Raw genomic sequence first — 23756 nt, forward strand, 5'->3', positions numbered from 1 at the left:
TGTCGTCTAGATAAACGATGACATATTGATCAGATATGTCATGAAATAGATCATTCATGAAAGCCTGAAAGGTAGCCAGAGCATTGCAAAGCCCAAAGGGCATCACTAGGTTTCGTACAGGCCGTAACGTGTCTTGAATGCCGTCTTCCACTCATCCCCCTCTCTCATGCGGACCAGATTATAAGCCCCTCTGAGATCCAATTTGGTAAAAATCTGCGAGGAACCCAGTTGATCGAGAGGAACAGAAACCAATGGAAGCGGGTATTGATTCTTTATGGTGACTGCATTCAGGGCTCTGTAGTCAATGCAGGGACGCAGGTCGCCCTCTTTTTTAGGTACAAAGAAAAGTGGGGACGCTGCCGGTGATTTGGATGGTCTGATAAATCCCATAGCAAGTGCTTTATCGATGTAATCTTTTAACACAGCGTCTTCCTTCAGGGTAAGGGAATACACTCTCCCTACAGGAATCTTTGCCGCAGGCATTAAGTTAATGGGGCAGTCGTAGACCCTATGGGGGGGGGGTAGTTTTTCAGCCATGCCTTTATCGAACACGTCCAGGAAGTCGGCATACTCTGTGGGAACAGAGGGTAAGTTGACAGTAGTAATCGCCCCGATGTGCAGGGAAGAAGAGGCAAGAGCACTGGTAGGGGTGTTCTGTATAACACCATGCAGAGGCGTGCACTGAAGATTACATACAGTAGATGGAAACTGTACCTGGTGTGTTACCATGTCAATAACAGGATTATGGAACCGAAGCCATGGAATACCAAGAATGACCTTATAAGCCGGAGCTCTGATAACGTCAAATGTAATGGTCTCAGTATGTCTGTCATTGGTGCACATGACCATGGGTACCGTCTGATGAGTGATCATTCCAGACACGAGGATAGAACCGTCTACCGAATTGACTGTCTCAGGTTGTTTTTTGGAAACCAAAGGGATCCCTGTAACTGAGACGAAACCTTGATCAATGTAATTGCGTGTGGCAACTGAATCAACCACGGCCTGGGCCACAATGGATTGACCGGCTGTCAAAGAAAATGTGACAGGGAGATGGATGAGTTGAGACGAAGCAAGAGAAGATGAGTCCTGACTTGAATCTCCCGACGTAGGGACTCTATCTACTGTCGGGATTTGGCGTTTCCCGCCTTTCTTTTGGGCTTTTTTGGGCATTCTGGTAATAGATGATCAGAAGCACCGCAGTACATGCAGAGATTGTGAGACCTGCGATACTCCCTTTGAGCGGGCGTTAATGGACTCCTAACAGCACCGATTTGCATAGGTTCGGGAGGAGGCAGAGATGTTGAAACCGCTTCCGCGGTGGGTAGCACTGGGTTAGCCCTTTTCTCACCACGCCTTTCTGCCTTACAGGCGTCAACTTGTAGTACCAAGTCGAACAAATCCCTGAAAGCTGTAGGTACAACGGGAACGGTGGACAGAACATCCTTAAGTTCCTCAGAAAGTCCTTGATAGAACACTGCAGCCTTTTTCTCCTCGGGCCAATCGGTTTCAGCAACCAGCTATTTGAAACGAGCAAGATAAACCAACAAGGAGGAATTACCTTGTCAGTGTTTGAGTAATTCCAAATCCGTGGCCTGGGTAGTGTATCGGGTATCAAACACTTTGCTCATCATGGAAAGAAGAGTATCGCAGTTGTACAATGCATGACTATTGGATTCAAGTAGGGGATTGGCCCAGGCTTCTGCAGTACCACCTAAGTGAGAAAGGACAAAAGCCGCTTTGGTAGTGGAAGTAGGAAAGGAGGCAGGACGACTTAGGAAGTGCAATTTACACTGATTGATAAACGTCCTGTATTGTTTGGGATCTCCCAAAAACCTTTCCGGAGGAGCCAATGGGAACTGGGTTGTAAGCAACACAGGAGCGCTTTCTTGAACGGGTGCTGGAAACCCAGAACCCATAGCCCCAGCGCCTGCCTGTGCTGCTGGAGTAGTGACGAGAGACTGAATTGCATCCATGCGTTGGCGCAATGCTTCTTGTGCACTTGTCAGATCGGTCCGAAGATCCGTGACCATCTGCACAATTTGATTTAAAGCATCAGTAGTCTCAGTCGACATTTTCTTCAAGGCTGCTAATTCTGTTACTCACTGAACCGGAAGGAGTACTTGATTCCAACCTGGATCGAGATGTGAGGCGAGCCGTGGAAGTCTTCAGAAAAACCCAGATCCCCTGATTTCAAAAGAATCAGGCTTCCTCTTAGAGAGGGGCTCTTTTTCACGACGTACCACTCTGTTATTATGTAAAACAAGACAGAGAAGTCTATAATGTAAAAGAGCGGAATTGAGCGCACCACCAAGCAATGCTGCAAAGAATACAAAAAACTGTTTTGAGTATAACGCCAACCTGGTGTGAAGGGTATACAATATTTGAATACAATAGAATCACTGGTACCTGAGGTAGTGGAAATGAAGGGTTTGAGAGGAAGACCCATATCAGTTCAGAAGAATGTTCAGAGTTCCAAATGAGGGATGACAATGAAAGGATAAAATAACAAATGGGATGGTTAGTATAGGTAGGATAACCCGAACGGCACGAGGGACGCACTAGGACCGGGTTGGTGCAAAACTGGAAAGCGTTCGCACTGCACTTTAGTGGAAAATACACATCATCTTCACAAGATGTAACACAGTCAAATAAGTAGGTGAGGTAGAAGTAAATCCTTAATTTAGTAAGCAGGGCTGGAAATAGAACAAAACTGATAGGATACTGAATTCCGCTGGAACCAAGGCTCTTGCTGTAAGCAGAAAACTGAAGACTGGAAATCCGTTCTCAGGGGGAATGATGTGTTGAAAACCTGGCAGAAAAACAGGTTAAGCGGGGAGCTCAACAGGAGCTCGGCAGTGGAAGGAAACTGCGAGCGGATTCAAAAACCAAGGCAATATATACCGAAGGACAAATCCAAGAAGCAAAACAGGAGACAGAAGCCAAGGTCTGGTAACGGTAGATCAATTATGAAGCAGGATACTCGGGAGGGTGATCCGAATGGAACAAACCGTAGGAAGGCTACGAAAAGGAACGCTGTAATGATCAATTAGCAGCAACGAAGCTCCCGCGGCTGACTGCTTTTAAAGAACAAGGAGGCGTGGCTTCCGTGAAAGCGAGGCACTTCTGGTCAGCTGACTAGGAAATCTACGTGACCCAAACAGTTTCCAAGGCAACTTGTAACGCTGCCAGAACGAATTCCCTGATTGCGAGATACTCCGTGGGAACAATCTTTTTGGTAACGTTCTTTGTTGCTGCCGTAGCCTAACAGTGGGCTAGTTCCCATTAGACGAGAGGACCTTTCTGCCTTTCCAGGTCGGAGGGCCGTTTCTCTAATGGGAAATAGCTGCTTCAGTGTGAGTGGGCTAGTTCCCATTAGACGAGAGGACCTTTCTGCCTCTGCAGGTCGGAGGGCCGCTTCTCTAATGGGAAATAGCTGCTTCAGTGTGAGTGGGCTAGTTCCCATTAGACGAGAGGACCTTTCTGCCTCTGCAGGTCAGAGGGCCGTTTCTCCAATGGGAAATAGCTGCTTCAGTGTGAGTGGGCTAGTTCCCATTATTATGCAGGACTTGGCCATTAGGGGCAAAAAGGGCCATTTCTCTAATGGGAACTAGCCTTCTCGGTGTGAGTAGGCTAGTTCCCATTATTATGCAGCAGTTGGCCACTAGGGGAGCAAAATGAGCCATTTCTCTAATGGGAACTAGCCTTGTCGGTGTGAGTGGGCTAGTTCCCATTATTATGCAGGACTTGGTTACTAGTGGCAAAAAGAGCCATTTCTCTAATGGGAACTAGCCTTCTCAGTGTGAGTAGGTTAGTTCCCATTATTATGCAGGACTTGGCCACTAGGGGCAAAAAGGGCCATTTCTCTAATGGGAACTAGCCTTCTCAGTTTGAGTAGGTTAGTTCCCATTATTATGCAGGACTTGGCCACTAGGGGCAAAAAGGGCCATTTCTCTAATGGGAACTAGCTTTCTCAGTGTGAGTAGGCTAGATCCCATTATACTTGGCCACTGGGGGAGCAAAAAGGGCCATTTCTCTAATGGGAACTAGCCTTGTCAGTGTGAGTAGGCTAGTTCCCATTATTATGCAGGTCTTGGCCACTAGGGGCAAAACGGGCCCTTTGTCTCATTGGAACTAGCCTTCTCATTGTGAGTGGGCTAGTTCCCATCATTATGAAGGACTTGGCCACCAGGGGAGCAAAAAGGGCCATTTCTCTAATGGGAACTAGCCTTCTCAGTTTGAGTAGGCTAGGTCCTATTATTATGCAGGACTTGGCCACTAGGGGCAAAAGGGCCATTTCCCTAGTTCCCATTATTATGCAGGACTTGGACACTAGGGGGAAAAAGGGCCATTTCTCTAATGGGAACTAGCCTTCTCTGTGTGAGTGGGCTAGTTCCCATTATTATGCAGGACTTGGCCACTAGGGGGCAAAAAAGGGCCATGTCTCTAATGGGAACTAGCCCACTCACGCTGAGGCAGCTATTTCCCATCTGAGAAATGGCCCTAACACATAGCTCTCAACCATTTATGTCGCAAAGGCGGGTGAAAACACCCGATTTTATTTTTGGCGGGTGATAGGCCCATTGAAACGAATGGGCGTGAAGGTGGCTTGGGGGGTGAGTCAGCTGTTTAAAAGGCGGGTGACACCCGCCAAAAGCGTGTGAGTTGAGAGCTATGCTAACAACCACGGTCCGTTTCTCGGATGGGATCTAGTATCAACCCAAAATAAATGCCTGCCCGTACACGGCGTGAAGCCCTCCTTCCTCCATGATTCTCCTCCTAAGCACGCAGACGTTCTACGTGGAAACGTCACGACGCCTTAAAGGCATTTTAAAAATACGAGTATTCTAATGGCCACTTAAAGGCATTTTAGAAAGTGTCGACAAACTTTTAAAGAAACACTGCTATTGCGTGCCATAGGGACTTTAAATATGTGTTGCAATTGATAATGAAAGCAACATAAGGCCTCCCTTTACCAAACCTCCTATTCAATCAGCGTTAGGCGAGCACGTGTGATCCAGGTCTTGTAGTGAATTGAATATACCCTCACCTCGTTGTTATGTTGGTAAGAGGGGCACTTAGCAGCTACTAGAAATTCACATTGAAGTAAGAGGCTGCAGCTGAAGCAGCAATTCGTCGTATTGTACTTATCACATTCTGGAATTAAAAATTGTAAGTAGATGACTTTCTAAACACCTGGCTTTGCAATTACACTCGGGGAAGTGACTATAAATAATAGCCGCGCTTGCAGACTTGTACAGTCTCCCGTTCCAGTGCCTACTGTGAAAGTATCGATTCCCCAGGGCTATTGGCTGCAGATCCGGCGGTATGTAATATTTGGTACCCCACCCCTTCCCGGCATCCCCGGTCTTCGGTAGTGTTCGCGGGACCACCGGCCCCTCTTTCGAGCGGTCACAGACTAAAGCAGTAGAGAACCGAAATTCCTTCATTGAAGTATTAGATAAACGGACAGTATATTCTGAGAGAAAACTATGCATTAAAATACGAGCCTGCCTTTGAGGAAGCCGTTGATGTGAAGCTTTCTCTCAGAATAATAAACCTTGTTGTAGCTATAACCACACCAAACCGCAGCTCGACATGTCATAAACTGTAACTTGCCATTAAAATATGAGGCTTCGAATGAGGAAGCCATTAATGACTCGTTACAGTTTATGAAATGTCGAGCACGAGTTACAGCTTTGCTTCTTAAGGCTCCCTATAGATTATGTCCTAGTGGTGAAGAATATCATGTTGTCCAGCAGGTGAAGATATGATGCTTCACAGTCCCTGCTGCCGCATCTGAGTTTGAGATGCACCCCTGTTCATCTCAACCATCCTCCTATTTGGGGGGCTTTAACGCAGCACATAAGACTTCCCACCATTACTTATACACTTTTTTTTGGGTCAAAATATTATATTCAAGAAAGAGCATGCACAGTAATTTCAACAACGTGTTGCAGCCGTCGTATACAGCCACATATGCCTTACATAAATCAAGAAATGCAACCTTTCAAATACAATTTTCCATCAAAGAGGCACACATAGAAAGAACGATAAAGAGCAATACATAAGGAAAGTTGGGGGTACAAGGTGTGTCTGTGACAGGCAGCAACAGGAACATAACACGATGGAGCACACTGTTACAAGAATAAGCGATAGCAACAGTTTGGGCTTTTGTGTAGGCATGGCAAAGGCACTTGCCAGGCACAGTCATCTTGGTATTAAATGGCCATTGATAGTTGCAGGTGCAAAATGGTGCAAGTACCTGGGCATCTAAGCAGTGCCCTGCAAGTGCCTACTATTATGCACAAGCCAAAACTGTTGGCTTTGCCAATGCTTGTTTTTAACAGGACCAGTGAAAAAAGTGAAGGGAAAGGGTCGCCAGGTGTGTTTAACTATCAGCAATTGCCTGACCCTTGTGTTGGGACATGTCAGGTAAATGGATCTTTATGATTTTTCCGTCACGGAAAAGTCAGTGACAGAAAAGTTTGCATGAGAAATGTACGCACCTCAAAAGGTTCATACATTTCCCATGCGAACATATACTGCAGACCACTACATACCCACACCCACAACACACCCACTAGACCCACCGACACCCCCAACATAACCAGACCCTACTTACCCTTTCTTCATGCTGTGTCCCTGCGGCGCCAGTTCCCTTTCACTTCCATGATCGGGAACCGGTGCCGCAGTGTCCTTTTTTTTTTTAGTTTTTTTTTTATGGCCCGCTGCAGGGTTTTCCCCCACAACCCCTGCTCACTATACTGTAAAGTACAGTGAGCGTGGTGTTGCGGGGGACACCCCGCAGCCTAATTTTTTTTCCCTTTGTTGGGTGTGCAGCGGGGGTGTCCCCCCATCCCCTGCTCACTATACTGTATAGTATGGTGAGCGGGGGATACCCCCGCAATCTTTATTATTATTTTTTTACTTACCTAAAATGCATGCCACCAAAGGTTCGAACTTTGGGTGTTCGAACCTTTGGTGGTATGCATTTTTCGGACCTTTTTTTTCAGCCCTTTCACACAGTTCCAGGTAAACGGCTCTTGTGTTAGTCCGTTGTCTTTCATATTAACCTGCCCCCTCGAGTGCTCTGAGGCCTGCGTGTTAGTTGGCGCTGTACAAAAATAAATTAGAATAGAATAGAATTTGTTGCGGGAAAAGGTGGTAGGGTTTCTAACAGGGTAGGATGGGGAAAGATCTCGTAAGGAAGGGGATATCGCGTCTCATCTTTCGGTGTCCCATTTCTACTCCCGAAGACCCCCCCCATCCAGGTAATCCTCCCCCAATGGTCCACCCCCAGGAACTGGATCCAATAGCGATGGCCGTGTCTTGGCCACCTGCATGACAGTTCCCCGGGGACTAGCGGCTGAGACACCTTCAGGTTTCTCACATCCTCTTCTGCAGGGCTCAGACCTTACAGCACACAGTTCACGTAGGTCCCCCTCTGTCGGGCTCAGACCTCTCACGTCACAGTTCAACACAAACTTGTAAGGGTCTCTCTTCCTTAAGCTTAATGTACTTCAGGTCTCCCTCAATCGTGCACAGAACCCTTTCGGATGTCGAAGACTTTCGAATGTGTGTGGCTCTCTTTACAGACCACCGCAGGACCACTTTGACTCAAAGTTCACGTTTACTCTTGCTTATTCACCTTTGCTGTTTGTTCGCTTTATAACTTCAAACAATGCACCTTTCACTGAGGCTTTCGAATGGGCTACTTCCTTTCGCCGGTCCACTGCGTTACTTAGTATCGCTGATCTCACAACTGCCTTTTACTTCAAAGTTTATTCACAGGTTTGCCTTTCTTCGCATCTCTTCCACACGTGTGCAGCCTTCAATTGTGATATAATGTTGCTACTTCATTCACTTTAACACACATCGGTCTCTCAGGTCGCTTGCCAACTCACTGGCTGTGTGCGCTTCCTTCTTCGTTTGCCATTTCCAATTCACAAGTCAAGGTTAGTACTGCAGGCTTGGCCTCGCCTCCCCAACTCTGCTGTTCACACAGGAGCAATGTTCCCTCTAATTATTTTTCCATTAGTACGCAAATGCTTAGCTTTCGTGCGCAACCTATTTTCCATGTGCGCAACTAAATGACTAGGTAAGCTTCTTTGTGAGCATGTGTAGTTGGTGAGCTACCATCTCCAAAGAGGTTGGAACAGAATTATTTCTCCTTCCCAAATACTGCAATTCTTTAAGAGTCAGTGCTAAAGGTGCATCTTGAAACACTTTTTCTCAACATATATGCTTTAAAAAACGCAAATATTTTGTTTTTATAAGGAGAGCTCATCAACCAGTTCAAAACTTCAAGATATGCCATAGTTCCTTACCAAAATTACTCATGTGCAAAGAAAACAAATGTGTATGCACAAAAAAGCTTTGTATGGTCGGGGTGAACAATAGGTTTAGTTGTGGCTATTCATTTGTCGACACTGCTTAGAGACAATGCAGAAAGTGTGTAAAACCATTTGTAAAAAATATTCATGTTTATTACAAAAAAGCAAATATCACTTATCTGTGATGTGGCTGTCAAAAAATTCAGACAGGACCCCATTCGTGAGCAGGCAGTGTACAGGCTGGGGAGACAGATATAGGAGCTGCTCTGTCCCCTGGACATGCTTGTTGAGGTAAGCAAGAGGAATGGGGGTATGAGTGGATTGCACCTGCACATATTTCTCAGCCTTCTGTGGTATTTACTAGTTATATTGACCTTTTTTTTAAAAGAACACTGCAATTTTTTTGTATCAATGCTGCATATCTTCAAAATGTTCCAATTAATAGGTCATCCATTTGTTTTTCTGCATGCGTACTGCATGATGTGCAGAGGTACCTGTTTCTTTTTGCACTTATTTTTTTGAGGGATGACATTGCACCCAATCAATGACCTGTAGCCATAAACAACTAGAAATTAGAGAAATATTTATAAATTAATCTATTAGGGGTCTATTTCTTGCTATGCCTCTTTGATTTAGTTGTGGTCTGCTGGAGAGGATGGTGACAGCCAGGCACCTACTTATATGGGTAGGTAAAGGTTTGTGGGAATGTCGCCAGAACCCTTCAGCTGTCCAATTTATTATGGTGTTCACTATTGTACTTTTTCAATAATTGATCTTCAATATGTATGGTAGTGTTTTGAGATTCATTTTATTATGTCTTTTTAAGCTTAATTTTCCTGTGTTGTGTTCTCCATTTACTATATCACCGACATGCGATTCTCACAACATGTACTTTTTAAAGTTGTTATATCCATGGTCAAATGTTTAGTTCTATAAATGCGCCTGGCCACGCAATAACTCTTTCATCTCGGGTTGTTATGAGTAATTAATCTGCTGGTGTGTTTCCAGAACGAATGCGTGTTTGCTGCCTGCTTCTCTTCGCAGTTGCTATGAGACACATGCACAACCAAGGCTTATTGCATATATTATAAACAGTACACTAAGATATGTTGGAAATTCAGTTACTGAATAATTTCAGCTTAGAAATCAGTGCGTTAATAAATTGGTTATGCATGGTGTTTTGATGACATTCACTCAAATAATACCTCATACCCTTCAGAATTCGCTTCCCCACTAAACTGGCAAATTAAGTGTCTGGTGGCTCCCAGCCCCACAAAGACCGAAACCTCCCACTCCCCTCCCTGCCCCTTCAACTCCATTTGCAATAAAATTCCTGCATTATTCATTCACATGTATTTACCCTTTTGTGCTGCAGTCTGCATTGGTCCCTATCCATGCACTCTACACAATATATCGCACAACATGGGTAAGGATTCAAGCAGGAGTATTTTCCCTAAAACCGCATTTTAACAGGTTCCCATTTGCAACAAATGTTCTTTACACTCTAGGTTATGATGTTGCTGTGCTAGTATCATATCGCACTACACTCCAGCACCACTTAATTTACTGTGCGTGTGGAAATCATGACATTAACCAAATTGGCTGCAGAGTGCTACTTAAAAGGATTAGCTACACTATTGACCACAAGGGTGAGACTTGGACCGAGGTGTGAACACAATTAGATAGCTGGTAAGCGCCAATGAGAAAAGTATTATAAAATAGTGAAGGTATGGTCAGATTGTATTCGTGATTTTGTGTGTGTAAAAAATAAATAAACAGTGACGCATCTCTATGGGTTATTCTGCAGGTTGTATCCACTTATGAAGGGCAATGCAGGAGGCTAGAGGATGAGGCCTGGGACTGCTGCCTGCTCCACGATGCTGGCCCCAGAGGTGGTTGAGGAAGAATCCACCAGGTTCCCCTCTCTGTCCTAACCATGTGCAAGTGCCTATTTCAGTCCCCCAAAATCCCTGTAGCACCAGAAAAATAATCAGGAGTATGGAAATTACAATTATTCAGAAGTTAGGACATCTAGGCCAGAAACATGCGCTCGTAGGATTCTGCATATCGCATTACAATGACAACGAGTATAGATGGGGAAATGTGGATGGGCTTGCAAGCCAGCTGTGTACTCTGCCTGCTCCAGAATGCACTTGTGGACGGGTAAAGAGACTCTGTACTTAAGATCTCCTCTGGCAGGCATCAGCACAAGCATCATGGAATCGAGCAGCAGAAAGGACACAGAGTGACAGCAGCTCACCCGGATATAATCTCACTGTATGGAACCACGTGGTGGACCACCACTGGGCAGCTTGTAGTTAGTTGACCCACGTATGCTCCAATCATTTGGCCTGTTTCCAGTGCACACACAGCTGCTGATCCTTTCATTCTTAATGCACCTAACCTAAGGCCTGCATCCCAACCCCCCACACCCTGGGGCTTAGTTAACTCGAATCACTTTGTCGTGTGGCTTACATAATAATAACAGTGAATATTTAATTGATCTCAAGTCATCTGCTGATCCATCGGCTGTGACACCACCCATAAAGGTTATTCATGTGAAAGTAAGTGTGCTTCACTCCCACGAGAGATAAATGTGGAAGGAAAATAGAACAGGGCTCAACAGTGGAGCAACTGCTGCTCAGGAGTTAGAGATTGAGTGGGAGTTTCGAGAAACCCCAGATTCAGGTGGCGAGCACAGGACATGGATGATGTGATCATGGGGATTTGAAACGTGGGATGAAGTAGCGTGTCTTCGGTGATGACAAGGGTGAGCCTAAACAGTCCATTGGAGATTGTGTGGATGTTTTACTAATAGGTGGGATGTACTGCAAAACTAGATACCCTATAGTGGTGAATCCAACTTAAATCTACCCTATTGTTTGGTGTGACAAAAAAGGCAAAGGCTTTTTTTGGTAGTCTTGTTTTCCACAATTTCAGAAGAACGCTTTGTTTTTTTCATTTTGTTTAGATGGGAAGATGTGTTCTATGCGTGTGTTATGAGAAGGTTGTGAAATTGTTGTGCAAGTTGGAGAGTCAATGCGCAAACTATTTCTGTGTATCTATGTTCCTGGGGATCCGTTTGAGAAGTGAGGTAGTTGGATAGATAATGTTGGTGCAGGCTTCTTCATGAACTTTAAATATCTTTATATTATTCAGGTGCAGGTGGATTTTTACCTAGTGCATGTTACTGGTATATGGAAGTTGAGCTTGGTGGAAGAGTAGAGGGTGGGGCATTCAGGAAAGGCATATCCTGGTAAGAACTTGGAGGAAGTGTCACGCCGAGAAGGCATAGTAGGATTTGCAGTGGTAGGAGGACCTTAAGATGGTTAGAGCCTATTGGGAAGTAGGGGAAGTTTTGTGGGCAATGGTGAATTGAGGTTGAGATTGCTGAAAAGTTAGCACGAGTCAACCAGTCCTAAGGAGCTAGTGCACATAATAAAGTGCTGCTGTCCTGCAGATGCTGAAACAAAAGCCATACAATAGGGCCAGGATGATAGCTCAGAGGCAAAATGCTCGCCTTTAGAACAAGACGATGTTGTGGGTTCGATTCTCAGTCCCGCGCTTATAAGCTGGAGGAGTCTCGCATGAAGCTCCATATAAATGACCAATAAATTAAATTGTAATACATGATGAACGCCCAAGCTTGCATTGGGACACCAATGGTTCCTTCACTCCAGGATCTGATTGGTCATGGTGAGTCGTAGTGTTAGTACATTATTATAATATGGACCCAAAATGATCTAATTATCGTACTGCATTAATAAAGCAGTGGCTCCTCCACTGGAATGTGTGGTTGATCATAATGATGCATCAGACCGCTGTAGGTTAGTACCGGGTGTACACTAGTTCCGGCATGGAACCTTCTTGGAGATCCAGTAGTTCCTGGAACGTTAGTATAGCAATAGTTCCTGCTCAACATTAGGATGCTGGACCTCTTGATCCATGGGGTCACTATGTATTAGTACAGCAATGTAGCCCGTGTGGGATTCATTAGTGGACTAGTAAATCAACTGTGTCCATGCCACAGCAGAGTGTTGGTCATGATTATCCAGCTTTCCTTTCAGAGCTAAAGGTCTATGACTATTGGTTGTGGGTGGCCAGGGAGGGCCTAGAATAGTTGTAGGAATTGCATGCAAGTACTGCTTTTATATATGATAAGATTGGCCTGTTTGCAATACGAATACCTTGTAACACATGTATGTTTCTTGGGTCAAAACTTATTTTTGTCCACCCAAAATACTAGGTCGGATGGTGTTTGGCAGTTTGTTGTTTCTACATTTTCGGGGCGTTTGTACATTCTGTTGTACCGGGCAGGAGTTAATTTGCAGGAGCACCGTGTGTTTTTCACAATCGACAGAAAGCTAGTCACAAAACAGTGTCAGGTGGCATTGCGGGCCACAAGATCATGTGACGAGCATTGGGGGTACTTGTAAATGGACATGTGTCCCTGAGAGAAGTTGTCTAATATACTAGGTATAAAGGTAGGAAGAGATTTAGTTCTGGTTGATAGGCCATTTATTTGTCACTTCTCTGTTTCTTTAGCAGGATCTTCCAACTACTTGTTGGCCCAATCCAAAGTTAATCATGAGTGAAGATATGGAAGAGCAGAAACTGGAGCGTGTGCGGCAGCAAGTGAGAGCTTTCCCAGACTTCCCATTGCCAGGCATCCTCTTTCGGTAAGAGAAGAGATGGTGCATGTTAAAGTATACTGCCACATGGGTAAAGCTTTTGTTCTAGTACACTCACACCTTTCAGAGATATGCTATAGACTCCCCTGCAGAGCCCTGCATTTTTAAAGAGATCTCCACTTTTTAGGCCACAAATGTACCTTTTTGAGGCATTTGCCCTCGTATATGTTTTTGTCTCTACAAGTATGCACACAGCCACTGGACTGTGGCATTAGCCATGCCCTCCTCAGATTCTGGACAGATTATTGCATTGGATCGTAGTATAATTAATGTTATCTGTAGGATGTGTGAAGGGTCAGAAATGCTAGATAGACAAGAGTTTATCTCAAGTAGCCACATTTTTAAATAGGCATGTGATAAATGCTTTGCTTTTCCTAACCTAACAAGGATTTCCCTGCCTCTTAAACTAAGACTAAAGGAAACTAATATCAAAAGGTATCTGTCCTTCACACTAATACATATAACATATGTTATATAGGTATCATATGGCTGTTTCAATTCCATAAAATAACAGTTGTAGTCTAACATAAAATTGGCAAACACATATCCGTGTAACCAAGCTTAATGTAGGATTTTCAAACCCAAAAGTTCCAATCAAGAAAGTTCTATCAGTAGCCAAGTTCTGCTCAAAGTTCTTTTCCCTCCATAAGTCTTTCACTTGAATTGTCTTATTGCGGACTAAGATTTATTGCTCTACAAAATAATTGTCAAAGTTTCCACAACCTCCTACTCGATAAACCATATTACTTTGTCTTCACACTTCCATTCAATATAACTTCTCTTGAAGAACAATCATTTTCACATTTCTGTTTCATAAATAAGTCTTGTCAGGATCATTTTAACAGTCATCATAACACAGTGGCCTTGCCACCTTTCACCACAACCTTCTACCACACGTCAGTACTTTAGTTATCATCTTCCTGGTCCACTAACCTGCCAGGACTAACCACTAATAGGCCCTTTCCTGGTATACTCGCCTGCCGGGATAAAACTCCTACCACTACCGCAAGTAGTCTGTGGTGAGGCTTGCACTGCTTCAGATTTTCCACACTGTGAGAAACCTGAGGGTATTCTCACTCCTACTCCCCTTTTGTCCTCTGCATAGGTGGCCAGGGAAAGGCCATCGCTATTGGATCCCGACCCGGGGGGTGGAGAAGCAAAGGAGGATCACCTGGGTGGAGGTTCCTTGAGGTTTGAGAGTGGGGTGCCCTTGGGTGAGACATGGTATCCCCCTTTCCCTATTGGCGACCAACCTAACCCTCCCCCAAACTTTATGGGCTATTAGCCCGCCTCCCTCATTTTCCCACATGTGACACTTGACAGTACTGGGACGAAGAAAAAACAACTAAGAGTGATGTAGATTACATATTTTCACCAGTTTGGTACTGGGACAAGGAAGATGCCTGCAAGGAGCTGTGGGGGTCATGCATGTCCCTCTAATTATGGTCAGGCAGGGCTAATAAAGCATGCACACCTGCAGCCTTTCAAGAAGCTGCAGATGTATAAAAAGAGACTAGTCCAGCAGCAAAGGGAGAACAGCAGGAGACCCTTGAGAGGAAGCTGCCTTTGTGGGACCGGAGAAAGATCCAGGAAGCCGGCATTAACCGCAGAAGATTGTGGGACCAGATCTGAGTGGGCTGAGTTCTTCCCAGAAGCCTGGGTGCCTCTGTAGCCCAGGATGTGCTGAGGAGCCCGGTGCACAGAGGACGCTGTCCGCGTCCAGTAACAAACAGGAACCACCGGAGAGTGGCACAGAAGGCTCGTGAGTTGTCGGGAAGGCATTCCAGCATTGGGGCGCTCCCATAAAACCGCAAGGGAACAACGGTATGTGAAAGTAAGCAAATAAATACCTATTGAATACCGAACTAAGTGGAAACTTAACATTGAAGCAGACAAGTGCATATTGAATACTGAATATAATTAAGCAACATAAGTGCACACTGAACACCTAATTTAAAGTAAACAATATTGAATATATGTTGCATAAAGATTCAACTCAAACCTTGAAATCCAGTACATTAAACGCTGAAGGGAGCAAAATAGTGAACTTTAATGAGTGAATGAAGTGCAGCAAGGCCACAGTTTAGCAATAGGTGTGGAACAGTGGTGGCAGAGCCACAAGGCTACCAAGGATAAGCCAGAGGAGCGCAAGACTACATATTAAGCCAAGAGGCCAATAAAGGAATCAAACGAAGGTGACTTGGTGCACAGGAGCAAGTGCCAAGGAACCTGTGTCGGCTGAGGAGCCCAGTAATCCTGGTTGCGTGACCTGTGATGGGCAGACCGAGCCTAGGCCAAAGAGCCCTGAAAAGTGAATGATAAGAACACCATGAAACAGCCCAATGAAACCACTGCAAATGAGCTGGCGAGATAAGCCAGAACGAGGGTCATGTTGACCTGGTGTTTTTGTTACAACTTTTTTAGAAAAACTGAAACAAGTATTAAATGGCAAAGTTGACATCTTGGGGAAGGGAACCTCGAGACCTGAAGGACCACACTTGTCTTAGGGACAGAGTCTCAAGACCCTTTTGTTTTGGATTGTTTTACTTGAAACTTGGGGAAGGGAACCCCAAGGATTGGTTTGAACTAGATCCCCTTGAACTGGTGAAAGGTAAACTTTGAAACATTTTAATGGAACTTTCTTATGCTTGGGGAAGGGGAGCTGAATGAAAGCTGTGAGCTGGAAGAAGCTCAGAACTTTGAGTCAACACTTTCTTTTAACTTTGACATCCCCCACACACTTGTTAGTTGTAGTTGTTAGGGCAAGGATAGGTTTTGGACACAGACATACTTTTAAGTTGAACTCTTGGATTCAGACTTTCCTTGGTTTCGTTCAGGTAGGGAAATCCCACCCTAGCATAGGGCAAGTTAGGCCATCAACCATCCTGACATTTAAGTTAATAAATATATTTTGTTTGAACTTTAAATCTGTTGTCTGTGTCTTACTTCGTGATGCCTTCACAGCACTCATATCTTCAATGTGGAAAGTTAATCATAGAAAACTGCTTCGTGAAAAAGTCTTTTACTTTCAACAACAACATTGGGCTTAACGGCTTCTTCGATACGGGTACAATACACATTGATGTTGCTCGTTCCACTCATTTGTTTGCCATAGGCAATGCAGGTTATATTCCTCTCCGCCTTGATGATTTCTACAAGGAGGGTTTCTCTCCTGCCACTTTGAGTTCCTTCTGCAACATCAGTTAGCTGCTGGTAATGTTTATTGTTCAGGTTTCCCCTTTTAGGAAAACTGTATCCCCCTTTATTTATAATTGTCTTTCTTTGGTTTAGGCAATGCTGGTTGTCATTTTCCCTTTCAAGTAATCTTCCTCTTTGTAGATTAAATTTATGTTGCTCAAATACTTCGGTAATGTGATTACAATATTACCCCACTCGGTCACTCTCAATATGAGGGTTGCGCCAAAAACACTATTTCATTAGTTCGTTATTCAAAGGGTTACTGGCAGCCAGAGGTCTATTGCGGTGCGCCCCAGTGTTACCCAATGAAGGCCAACTCACTGGTCTTTCCCTGCGCTTCCGTTCGACACGCTACGACTTGTATTGCTTATTCTCTTGTCGGGTCCTGGGTGTCTGACCGCTCCGGTCACACATCCATGGACTGTGCCTTCTATATAGGGAGCCTGCACGCTCCTCGTACGCTCCGTTACTGCTAACCATTGGAGTACGACGCTAGAACAGGGGAGCCTCTCTCTCCTATTGGATAGCCAGCAACAGCACCACTTCCCGCTGGGTGTTCGGAGAAACCTGAGGGTTGTAAGGATGTTATGTTATCAAAGTAAGACGGACACAAGTGATAACAGTTAAAGGGTGTTTATTAAACTGTAAAATGAGTGTGATAAATGCCTAATCTAAACCTAAATCTAAGATGGGAGCAAGCTACAACCATCAAATCGTAATACAGGTTTTGTGGAGTCGCATCAAATAAAAAGGGCCTATAGTAAAACTATTGCCAATCCTTACTGCTATGCTACAAAATAGTGTGGAGTAATGTTCAAAAAAAAGAAAGAAGTATTTACAAAATGATAAATCAGGATGTTAAGGCAAGGGTCTCCCTTCCTCACGTTTTTAGCATGGGACAAGGCGGGACACTCGAGCATGGCACCCTGCTGGGCTTCTCCGGCACAAGTTTATAGTTCCTTTTATCAATATCAGGGCCTTCTGTGTCCAAGTCTCTTTTATGCAAAGTCTCTTGCTTCAGAGGGCCTGACTCCTCACAAATAACAAAGCAAAAGTTCCTTCTACTAATCTTCAGGTTGGCAAATTTCTATTCACCCCTCGGATCCCCCTCTGCTGGGCTCCGATCCTTACCGTTAGCCTCCCTCAGATGGGCTCAAACCAACCACTCACTGTGGACAACCCTCATTGGGGGCCACGCTTGTCATCAAAATGTTCACAGGTGTATTACTGTTCACCCTAATTCGCAGGCATCCCTCAGCCGGGTGCACACTTGCCAGCATAACACAGTTCGTTTAGTCTCAGCACAATGCAGGATTCACTTCCCTTAGCTTTTCTCCTGGCATCCCTCTGTCTGGTTCACATTGCCATTTCAACATATTTCACCTTGCTTCCACCACATATCCAAGACTTTCAATTGTACAAGGGGTTTTGCCTTGACCCTCATATGACCACTTTCTCCTAAGGCCTCTTGGTACTTGCAGTTTCAAAAACAATCAAAGACTCTCGAATGTGCACGGGATTCCTCATAACCCGCTGCAGGACCACTCCGATTTTACAGTTCAACACATTCTGTGTTCAGGAAAGGGGTACCAGTTAGAGACCTTTGAATGAGCGCCCACGTGGCCCTCGATCACTCTATCTCTGGTACCAGGCTTTGCTTACAAAAGACTTTTGTCCATTAATCTTCGTTTCCTCTCATAATGTTGCTTCTGCAACTTGGAGCCTGTCTATTATCTGTTTCTTCCGACTCACCCGCTGTGCGGAACTCGTCAGTGTTTCTCGCCTCTGGTGTCAAGGACAGTACCACGATGGTAATCGCTTCTCCCTGCCCCGGCTATCGGTGCGGGAAGGTCCCATGTATCGCTGACATCTCTCGCACCATTCGCCAGCTGTGATTCCCGGTCTTGCTTTTCCCTTCTTGGCGGTTTCACAGGTCTGGGTTGGGAAGGGCATGTCCCTCCTTGTCGTCCTTTCAAGTCTCACTGCCTTTCTCCTCCGTTTGAACTTCTGTCCCAGAGTAGCTACTTCCTTGTGCATTCGGCCTTGCTCAGTGTGCTCTCGTGCTCCGCCTTTTATCCGTGTGGGGAAGTGTAATGGAAGTCAGGTGTGAGTGATTCTGAAACATTGCCTGACCTCGCCTGACCATGGTATTGTGACATGTCAGGTATACAGTTCTCACGTTAGTCTGTTGTCTTTCACGGTGAACTGTCTGTGGGAAAGTGTTTGAGTTGGAAATGGGGGAGGGGGTTGAGTTTCTAGATACCCTACCGAGTACAATGGGGCAAAGGTGTTATAAGGAAGGGAGGTACCTTGTCTTGCCCTTTGGTGTCCCACTCCCCGAAGAGCCCCCCAACCCCATCCAGGTGATCCTCCTGCACTGGTCCACCCCCAGGAACTAGATCCAATAACGATGGCCATGTCCTGGCCACCTGGATGACGGATCCCGGGGACCAGCGGGTGAGACACCTTCAGGTTTCTCACAGGGTGTTCTCACGAATAGACCCTGAGGTTCTTTTGTTCAGGTGGCCAGGGCACGGTCGGTCATCGCTTAGGGAACCAGACCCAGGGGGTGGACCAGTGCGGTAGGATCACCTGGACAAGGGGTCCTTGAGGAATGCCCTCAGTAGAGACTCAGTATCCCCCCCCCTTTCTGACACACCCCTACCTGACAACCCCTGAGTCTACATGGGATATGTTAAGCCTCCGAGAAGGAAATCATAACACCGGGAAGTGCAGCTGGCGCATGGTGTGACAGATGTCAACGGTACACATGGCCGTCCCGCACTGATAACCAAGGCGGTGAGAAGCTTTTGCCGCTGTGGTGCCGTCCTTGACCCCAGAGACAAGAAACACTGAGCGGTTCAGCACAGCCGGTGAATTGGAGAGAGCTGATAGTAGACCGGACTGTGTTGGTCCGAAGGTTGAAATCAGCAACATTGTATGAACAAAGAACTTGTGTGCGATTGAACTTTGAGATAACCAGTTAGGCACAAGCCCCAGAGTTGTCTGGCGCCATGTGGGCGCCCATTCGAAGGACTCTGGCTGGTCCTCTTTGTCGAAACTACAAGTGCCAAGAGGCCTTGGGGAGGCCGGCGCAAGGTGTCAAAGTGGTCATACGAGGGTCAAGCCAAATCCCTTGTGCAGACTAAAGTCTTTGACACGTTAAGAAAGTAAAGTGAATTATGTTACTGAGCCAATTTGAACCCGGCTGAGGGATGCCCACAAAGTGAGGAGAAGGTAAACCAAATGGTTGTTTAAAAAGACATTGACTTTTCGCATATTCTAACGTTCAGAGAAGGAACGGAGCCCGTTTGAGGGGGGTATCCAAAGGTGAAGAGCAATCGCGTGATGAGAAGATAAATGGAAGGAACCTTTGTCTGTTTGGTTATGATACATCAGGGTGTGCTGTGCTCAAGCACCCTGGCTTGTCCTATGGTTAAAACGTAGGGACGGGAGACCCCAGCCTTAACATCCTGACCTATTACTTTGTGAACACTCTTTCTTTTCTTGTAAACATTATCCCACACTAGTTTGTAGCATAGTGGTAATGATTGGCAATAGGTTTCTTTAGTATATTCCATTTTTGTTTGACTAGACTCCACTTGGGCGGTATTATTATTATTTGAGGATTGTAGCTTGCTCCCATCTTAGATTTAGGTTTAGATTAGGCATTTATCTCACCCATTTTTACAGTTTAATAAACAAACTTGAACTGTGATCACTTGTGTCTGTCTTACTATTGCCACCATGAGTTCCTTACAACTCACAAGCCCTATTTCAGAGAAAAAGCTAAGCAAACGAAGAACTATGTTCCTTAAAACGAAACCTCTCCAGGCATCCAAGGAAAACGTTATTGTCAATATTGTTGAATGTTGCTGGCTATTCCAACACTTTCAGCTTGCTGACGTTTACTGCTCTCCCTTTATTTGCCCATCAGAGACCAAGATGAATTTACCAAACCCACCTGTAATAAAAGAAGACTGATGGTATTTTAAACATGTGACTGAATCTGATCTGCTGATTTTTCCTTCGTAGGTAAAGCTAGAAGGTTAGAAATTGGGATGGTCTCGCCACTTCTACTTATATTTCTTCTTAATTACCTCTGAGAAAGTGAGATGTTTGAAGCAACCATCAAAGCAAGATCCTCTATCAAGTTTGATCATAGAGGTTCCTGTGCAAAACCTTGTATGCCGCAGAGAAGCTACCTCCTGAATATGTTAAAATAGAAAAGGATGTAAAATGCAACTGTACAGTATACAGTTCTCCCTATAATTTATTCAAAAATCCATAGCCACTTGCCTCTATGCAATTTGTGGTTTGCATAGGTGCAACTTCGTTAGTGAAAAAAGCCAGCTAAATTCCCACGAACTGGTTTAGACAGTGGGACAGCATTAGTCTAGTAAAGACTTTGAGCAGTCCAACTGGTGTGGGACTACACAAGACTTCTCTTGGTATTGGGTAACCCACCTTTTAATATAGCCCTGTACTACACAAGTTGGTAGTGTGACTGAGCAGCCAGGCTTATCTTAAGAGGGGTAATGTGAGATGTAGAGCTGTGTAATTAAATCACTAAGCACGAGTATCCAAGTAAACACTTATACACTTAGTTATAATAAATTCATTATTTATTTATACTGAAAGATATTTAAAGCATTCTTTAAAAATCAGTTTTTTTTTTGTTTTTTTTAACCTTTGGTGATCGATGCATATGAGTCCACATGACAATCCATTGTGGACTAGTGAATTTAATGTGTGCTGGTAACACATTTTTGACACATGTTGCTTAAAACAGAAAGTGAACAATAAAGCAGTTGAGTAATTCATTCATATGTTATACATTTTCCAGCACCCGGAGGTGACTTCAGTTGAGGTCAGTATAGCATTTATATAGTATCACCTTTGCATTGAGTGTTTCAAGGAAGGAAGGAAAGGTTAGGGTTTGATCAGAACAAACTGATGGGTCACAAGAACAGTTAGATTCTCCTAAAGGGATGCAGGCAGTCAATTATCCCTGCATTAAAGTGTGCCACATTAAAAACCTGTAAGGGAACAAGCACTGCCAGAGCGAATAGGTTCAGAAGGCAGCCTCTAGGGCGCCAAGACAGCCAAAGTTGATGGACAAAGTCAAATTTCGGATGCTTTCTTCTTAAAAAATGTTTTTTAGATAGCCAGTGTTCAAAAGAGAAATCACAGTAATTCGAGAGTAGTCCCCTTTAGTAAGCGCAAGCTGCAAGGCCAATGCAGGTAAGTTGAGGTCAGCTTAGTATAGGGTTAAATCACACTCCCAAAGATAGAAAGCACCCCAAATGGCAAAAGGATAAAATACCACAAGCCCCACAGTACCTTGAAAATGAAGAAAGTGTTCTAGCTGGTTGCCTTTACGATGCAATGCAGTAGAACCTTGTTCCTGGTCCTTGATCATGGTGATGAAAAGAAGGTCGTCTGGCGGGCTCCTGCAGCAGCACTCGAGAGAGGGGCTCGGCAGCGATGGATTTCCGTCAATTCACCGGCTCTTTGTGGATTTGGAGTCTTTTCCTCACCGCAGAAGTAGAACGAAAAGCTCTGGTTAGGCGTTCCGTGATTCCTCGTTCCTGGACTCTGGTGAGGGGACTCTGGACGCGGACTTCTTGCTTCTATAGGGTCCTCTGGATGCCCACGAAGATCTGGCCGGATTCGGACTTCGGTAGACAATGCACTCACAAGTGGTCGAGGTACCCTGGGTATTGGGCTTCTGCTGCCTTGGAAAGTCTCAGCAAGTCGAAAGGTGCTCCAAAGTAGAGTTTGTCTCGAGGCTAGTTGGTCCCAACAGCCTAACAGAGGAAGTTGTCATTTACGGGTCTTCCCTGTTGATTCAAAAACGGAGTTAGCACAGCTGCAGGGCTTCACCGGGCAAAAAAACTCACTTTTTATGCTAGTTCCCATTCATTTACAGCCCCAGGCTGTCAATACAGCAGGAGGGGGAGTCCTTCCAGGACAGCCAGCCGGTCCAATAGGAATTGGTTTCACTCAAGCACACCTAGAGACAAAGGACTGGGGAGTTTCGGGACCCTCCCTAACTTCCTGCCTTTCCAGACACACTCTGGGTGGGCTTCGGGGCTGAAGCCCGCCAAAGACAAAACACACAAAGGACTCAAACCTGATGCAAACAGAGTAGAAGCCCAGAAGAAACGAACTAACAATAATGGCGAAAAAAGAGGACTGGGGCTATTTTTGGAAACTGGACACCCTTCAGTGCAGCCCTGCAGCTGAGGTTTCAGCCTGCAGATACATGTCACTAGGTAGTAAAGAAGAAACCACTGCCACCAGCCATTCAAGTAGGTTAGTGTAACAAGATGATACATGTGGAATGAGTTAAAGGAATTACTATGTAACCCACCAGCACTCCACGTAGGGTGGTGTGTGCTGGACCCATAAAGTAAAGGTAAGTAAGACAGGGGTCATTTTACTAATCTTGGGGACAGTATTTCACCCAAGAAAATGTATTTAAACATTAAGAGAAGTCCAAGAGACTTCTCAGAGGCACTGCACAAAAGGTGCTGTGCGTCACGATGCAAAAGCAGATGCGTATGGCGTTTACCGGACTCCATAAAACAGTAAGGAACATAGATAATCATGGTCAGAAAAACACCTGGGTGAGTCCAACAAAAGAGCTGGTGGTCTCGCAATTTAAAGGGAATTGGCACAGGAATGAGAATTCCCTCTACTCTTGTGGCAGATTGAATGCACGCTTTGTTAGGAGTTGCAGAGGCTGTGCCAAATTTTGGACGGCAACAACAACAAATATTTATGGACAGTTATTTGACAGCAGTTGTTAAGAGAAACGCTCCCAAAATGTTTTTTTTACAAAATAATGCGAAGGGTTCAGAAGTTCCGACTGAGATGAATTAACAATATCCTACACCACTTTGGCATTGCTGGCCCAAAGAGGACAACCATGATCTTCAGGTACAGCCCCCTGCCCTTCTATGCCCTCGCTCCTCCTGCATTGCTTCTGGATTGGTGCCTACGGTGGGGTGCCGTGCGGTCACCTTACCCCCCTCTATAATGTTCATACTGCAAATGGAAGCAAACTAAAGTGACAACATTTCCCATGTGAACCAGGAAAGTTTGTTAAATGAAATACAACATTCAGACTTGAGTCCATAATACTGTAATAGTGACACTACCCTATAAGCAAGTGCCACCTATGCCCCTAAATTCTTAAAAATACACCGTTGTACAGGCATCACTGTCTTCACCAAAGCCAGCATCTCATTGATGTATTGAATATGAAGACTTCCCTGTTTGCCTGCTGGGGTCATGAGATAACATTGTATAAAAAAGGAATCTAATAATGAATTTAGAGACACTTTATTTTATTTAACACAACATATAAATGCAACTATTTGATAAGAAATTGAACCATTTCCATACCCCTGTTATGAGGAGATGAACATTCTCAGTCTTTACCAGGCTATAAAATGGCATAATTTTGAAACCATTTATTTCAGAATATTGATATTAATCAAACATATTTTATATTTTTACAATG

At 44.8% G+C, this 23756-nt stretch overlaps 1 protein-coding gene across 5 annotated transcripts in view; it reads left to right on the top strand.

The window, feature by feature from the left end:
- Window positions 1–4892: 4892 nt before the first annotated feature.
- The window catches only part of APRT (adenine phosphoribosyltransferase), a 260035-nt gene continuing 241171 nt past the window's right edge, over window positions 4893–23756 (top strand). For 2 of the 5 annotated variants that reach the window (XM_069635805.1, XM_069635839.1), the window contains exons 1-2: window positions 4949–5065; window positions 12882–13015. In XM_069635805.1, coding sequence (XP_069491906.1) covers window positions 5060–5065; window positions 12882–13015 — 140 coding nt within the window. In that variant the 5' untranslated portion in view covers window positions 4949–5059. Of the gene's footprint in view, window positions 5173–12881; window positions 13016–23756 lie in introns of all 5 variants that reach the window. The other 3 variants (XM_069635821.1, XM_069635814.1, XM_069635830.1) reach the window with 3 other exon arrangements.

The sequence above is a fragment of the Ambystoma mexicanum genome, chromosome 1q (genome assembly GCF_040938575.1).
Source record: "Ambystoma mexicanum isolate Mex_15411 chromosome 1q, UKY_AmexF1_1, whole genome shotgun sequence".
In the NCBI taxonomy this organism is placed as follows: domain Eukaryota; kingdom Metazoa; phylum Chordata; class Amphibia; order Caudata; family Ambystomatidae; genus Ambystoma; species Ambystoma mexicanum.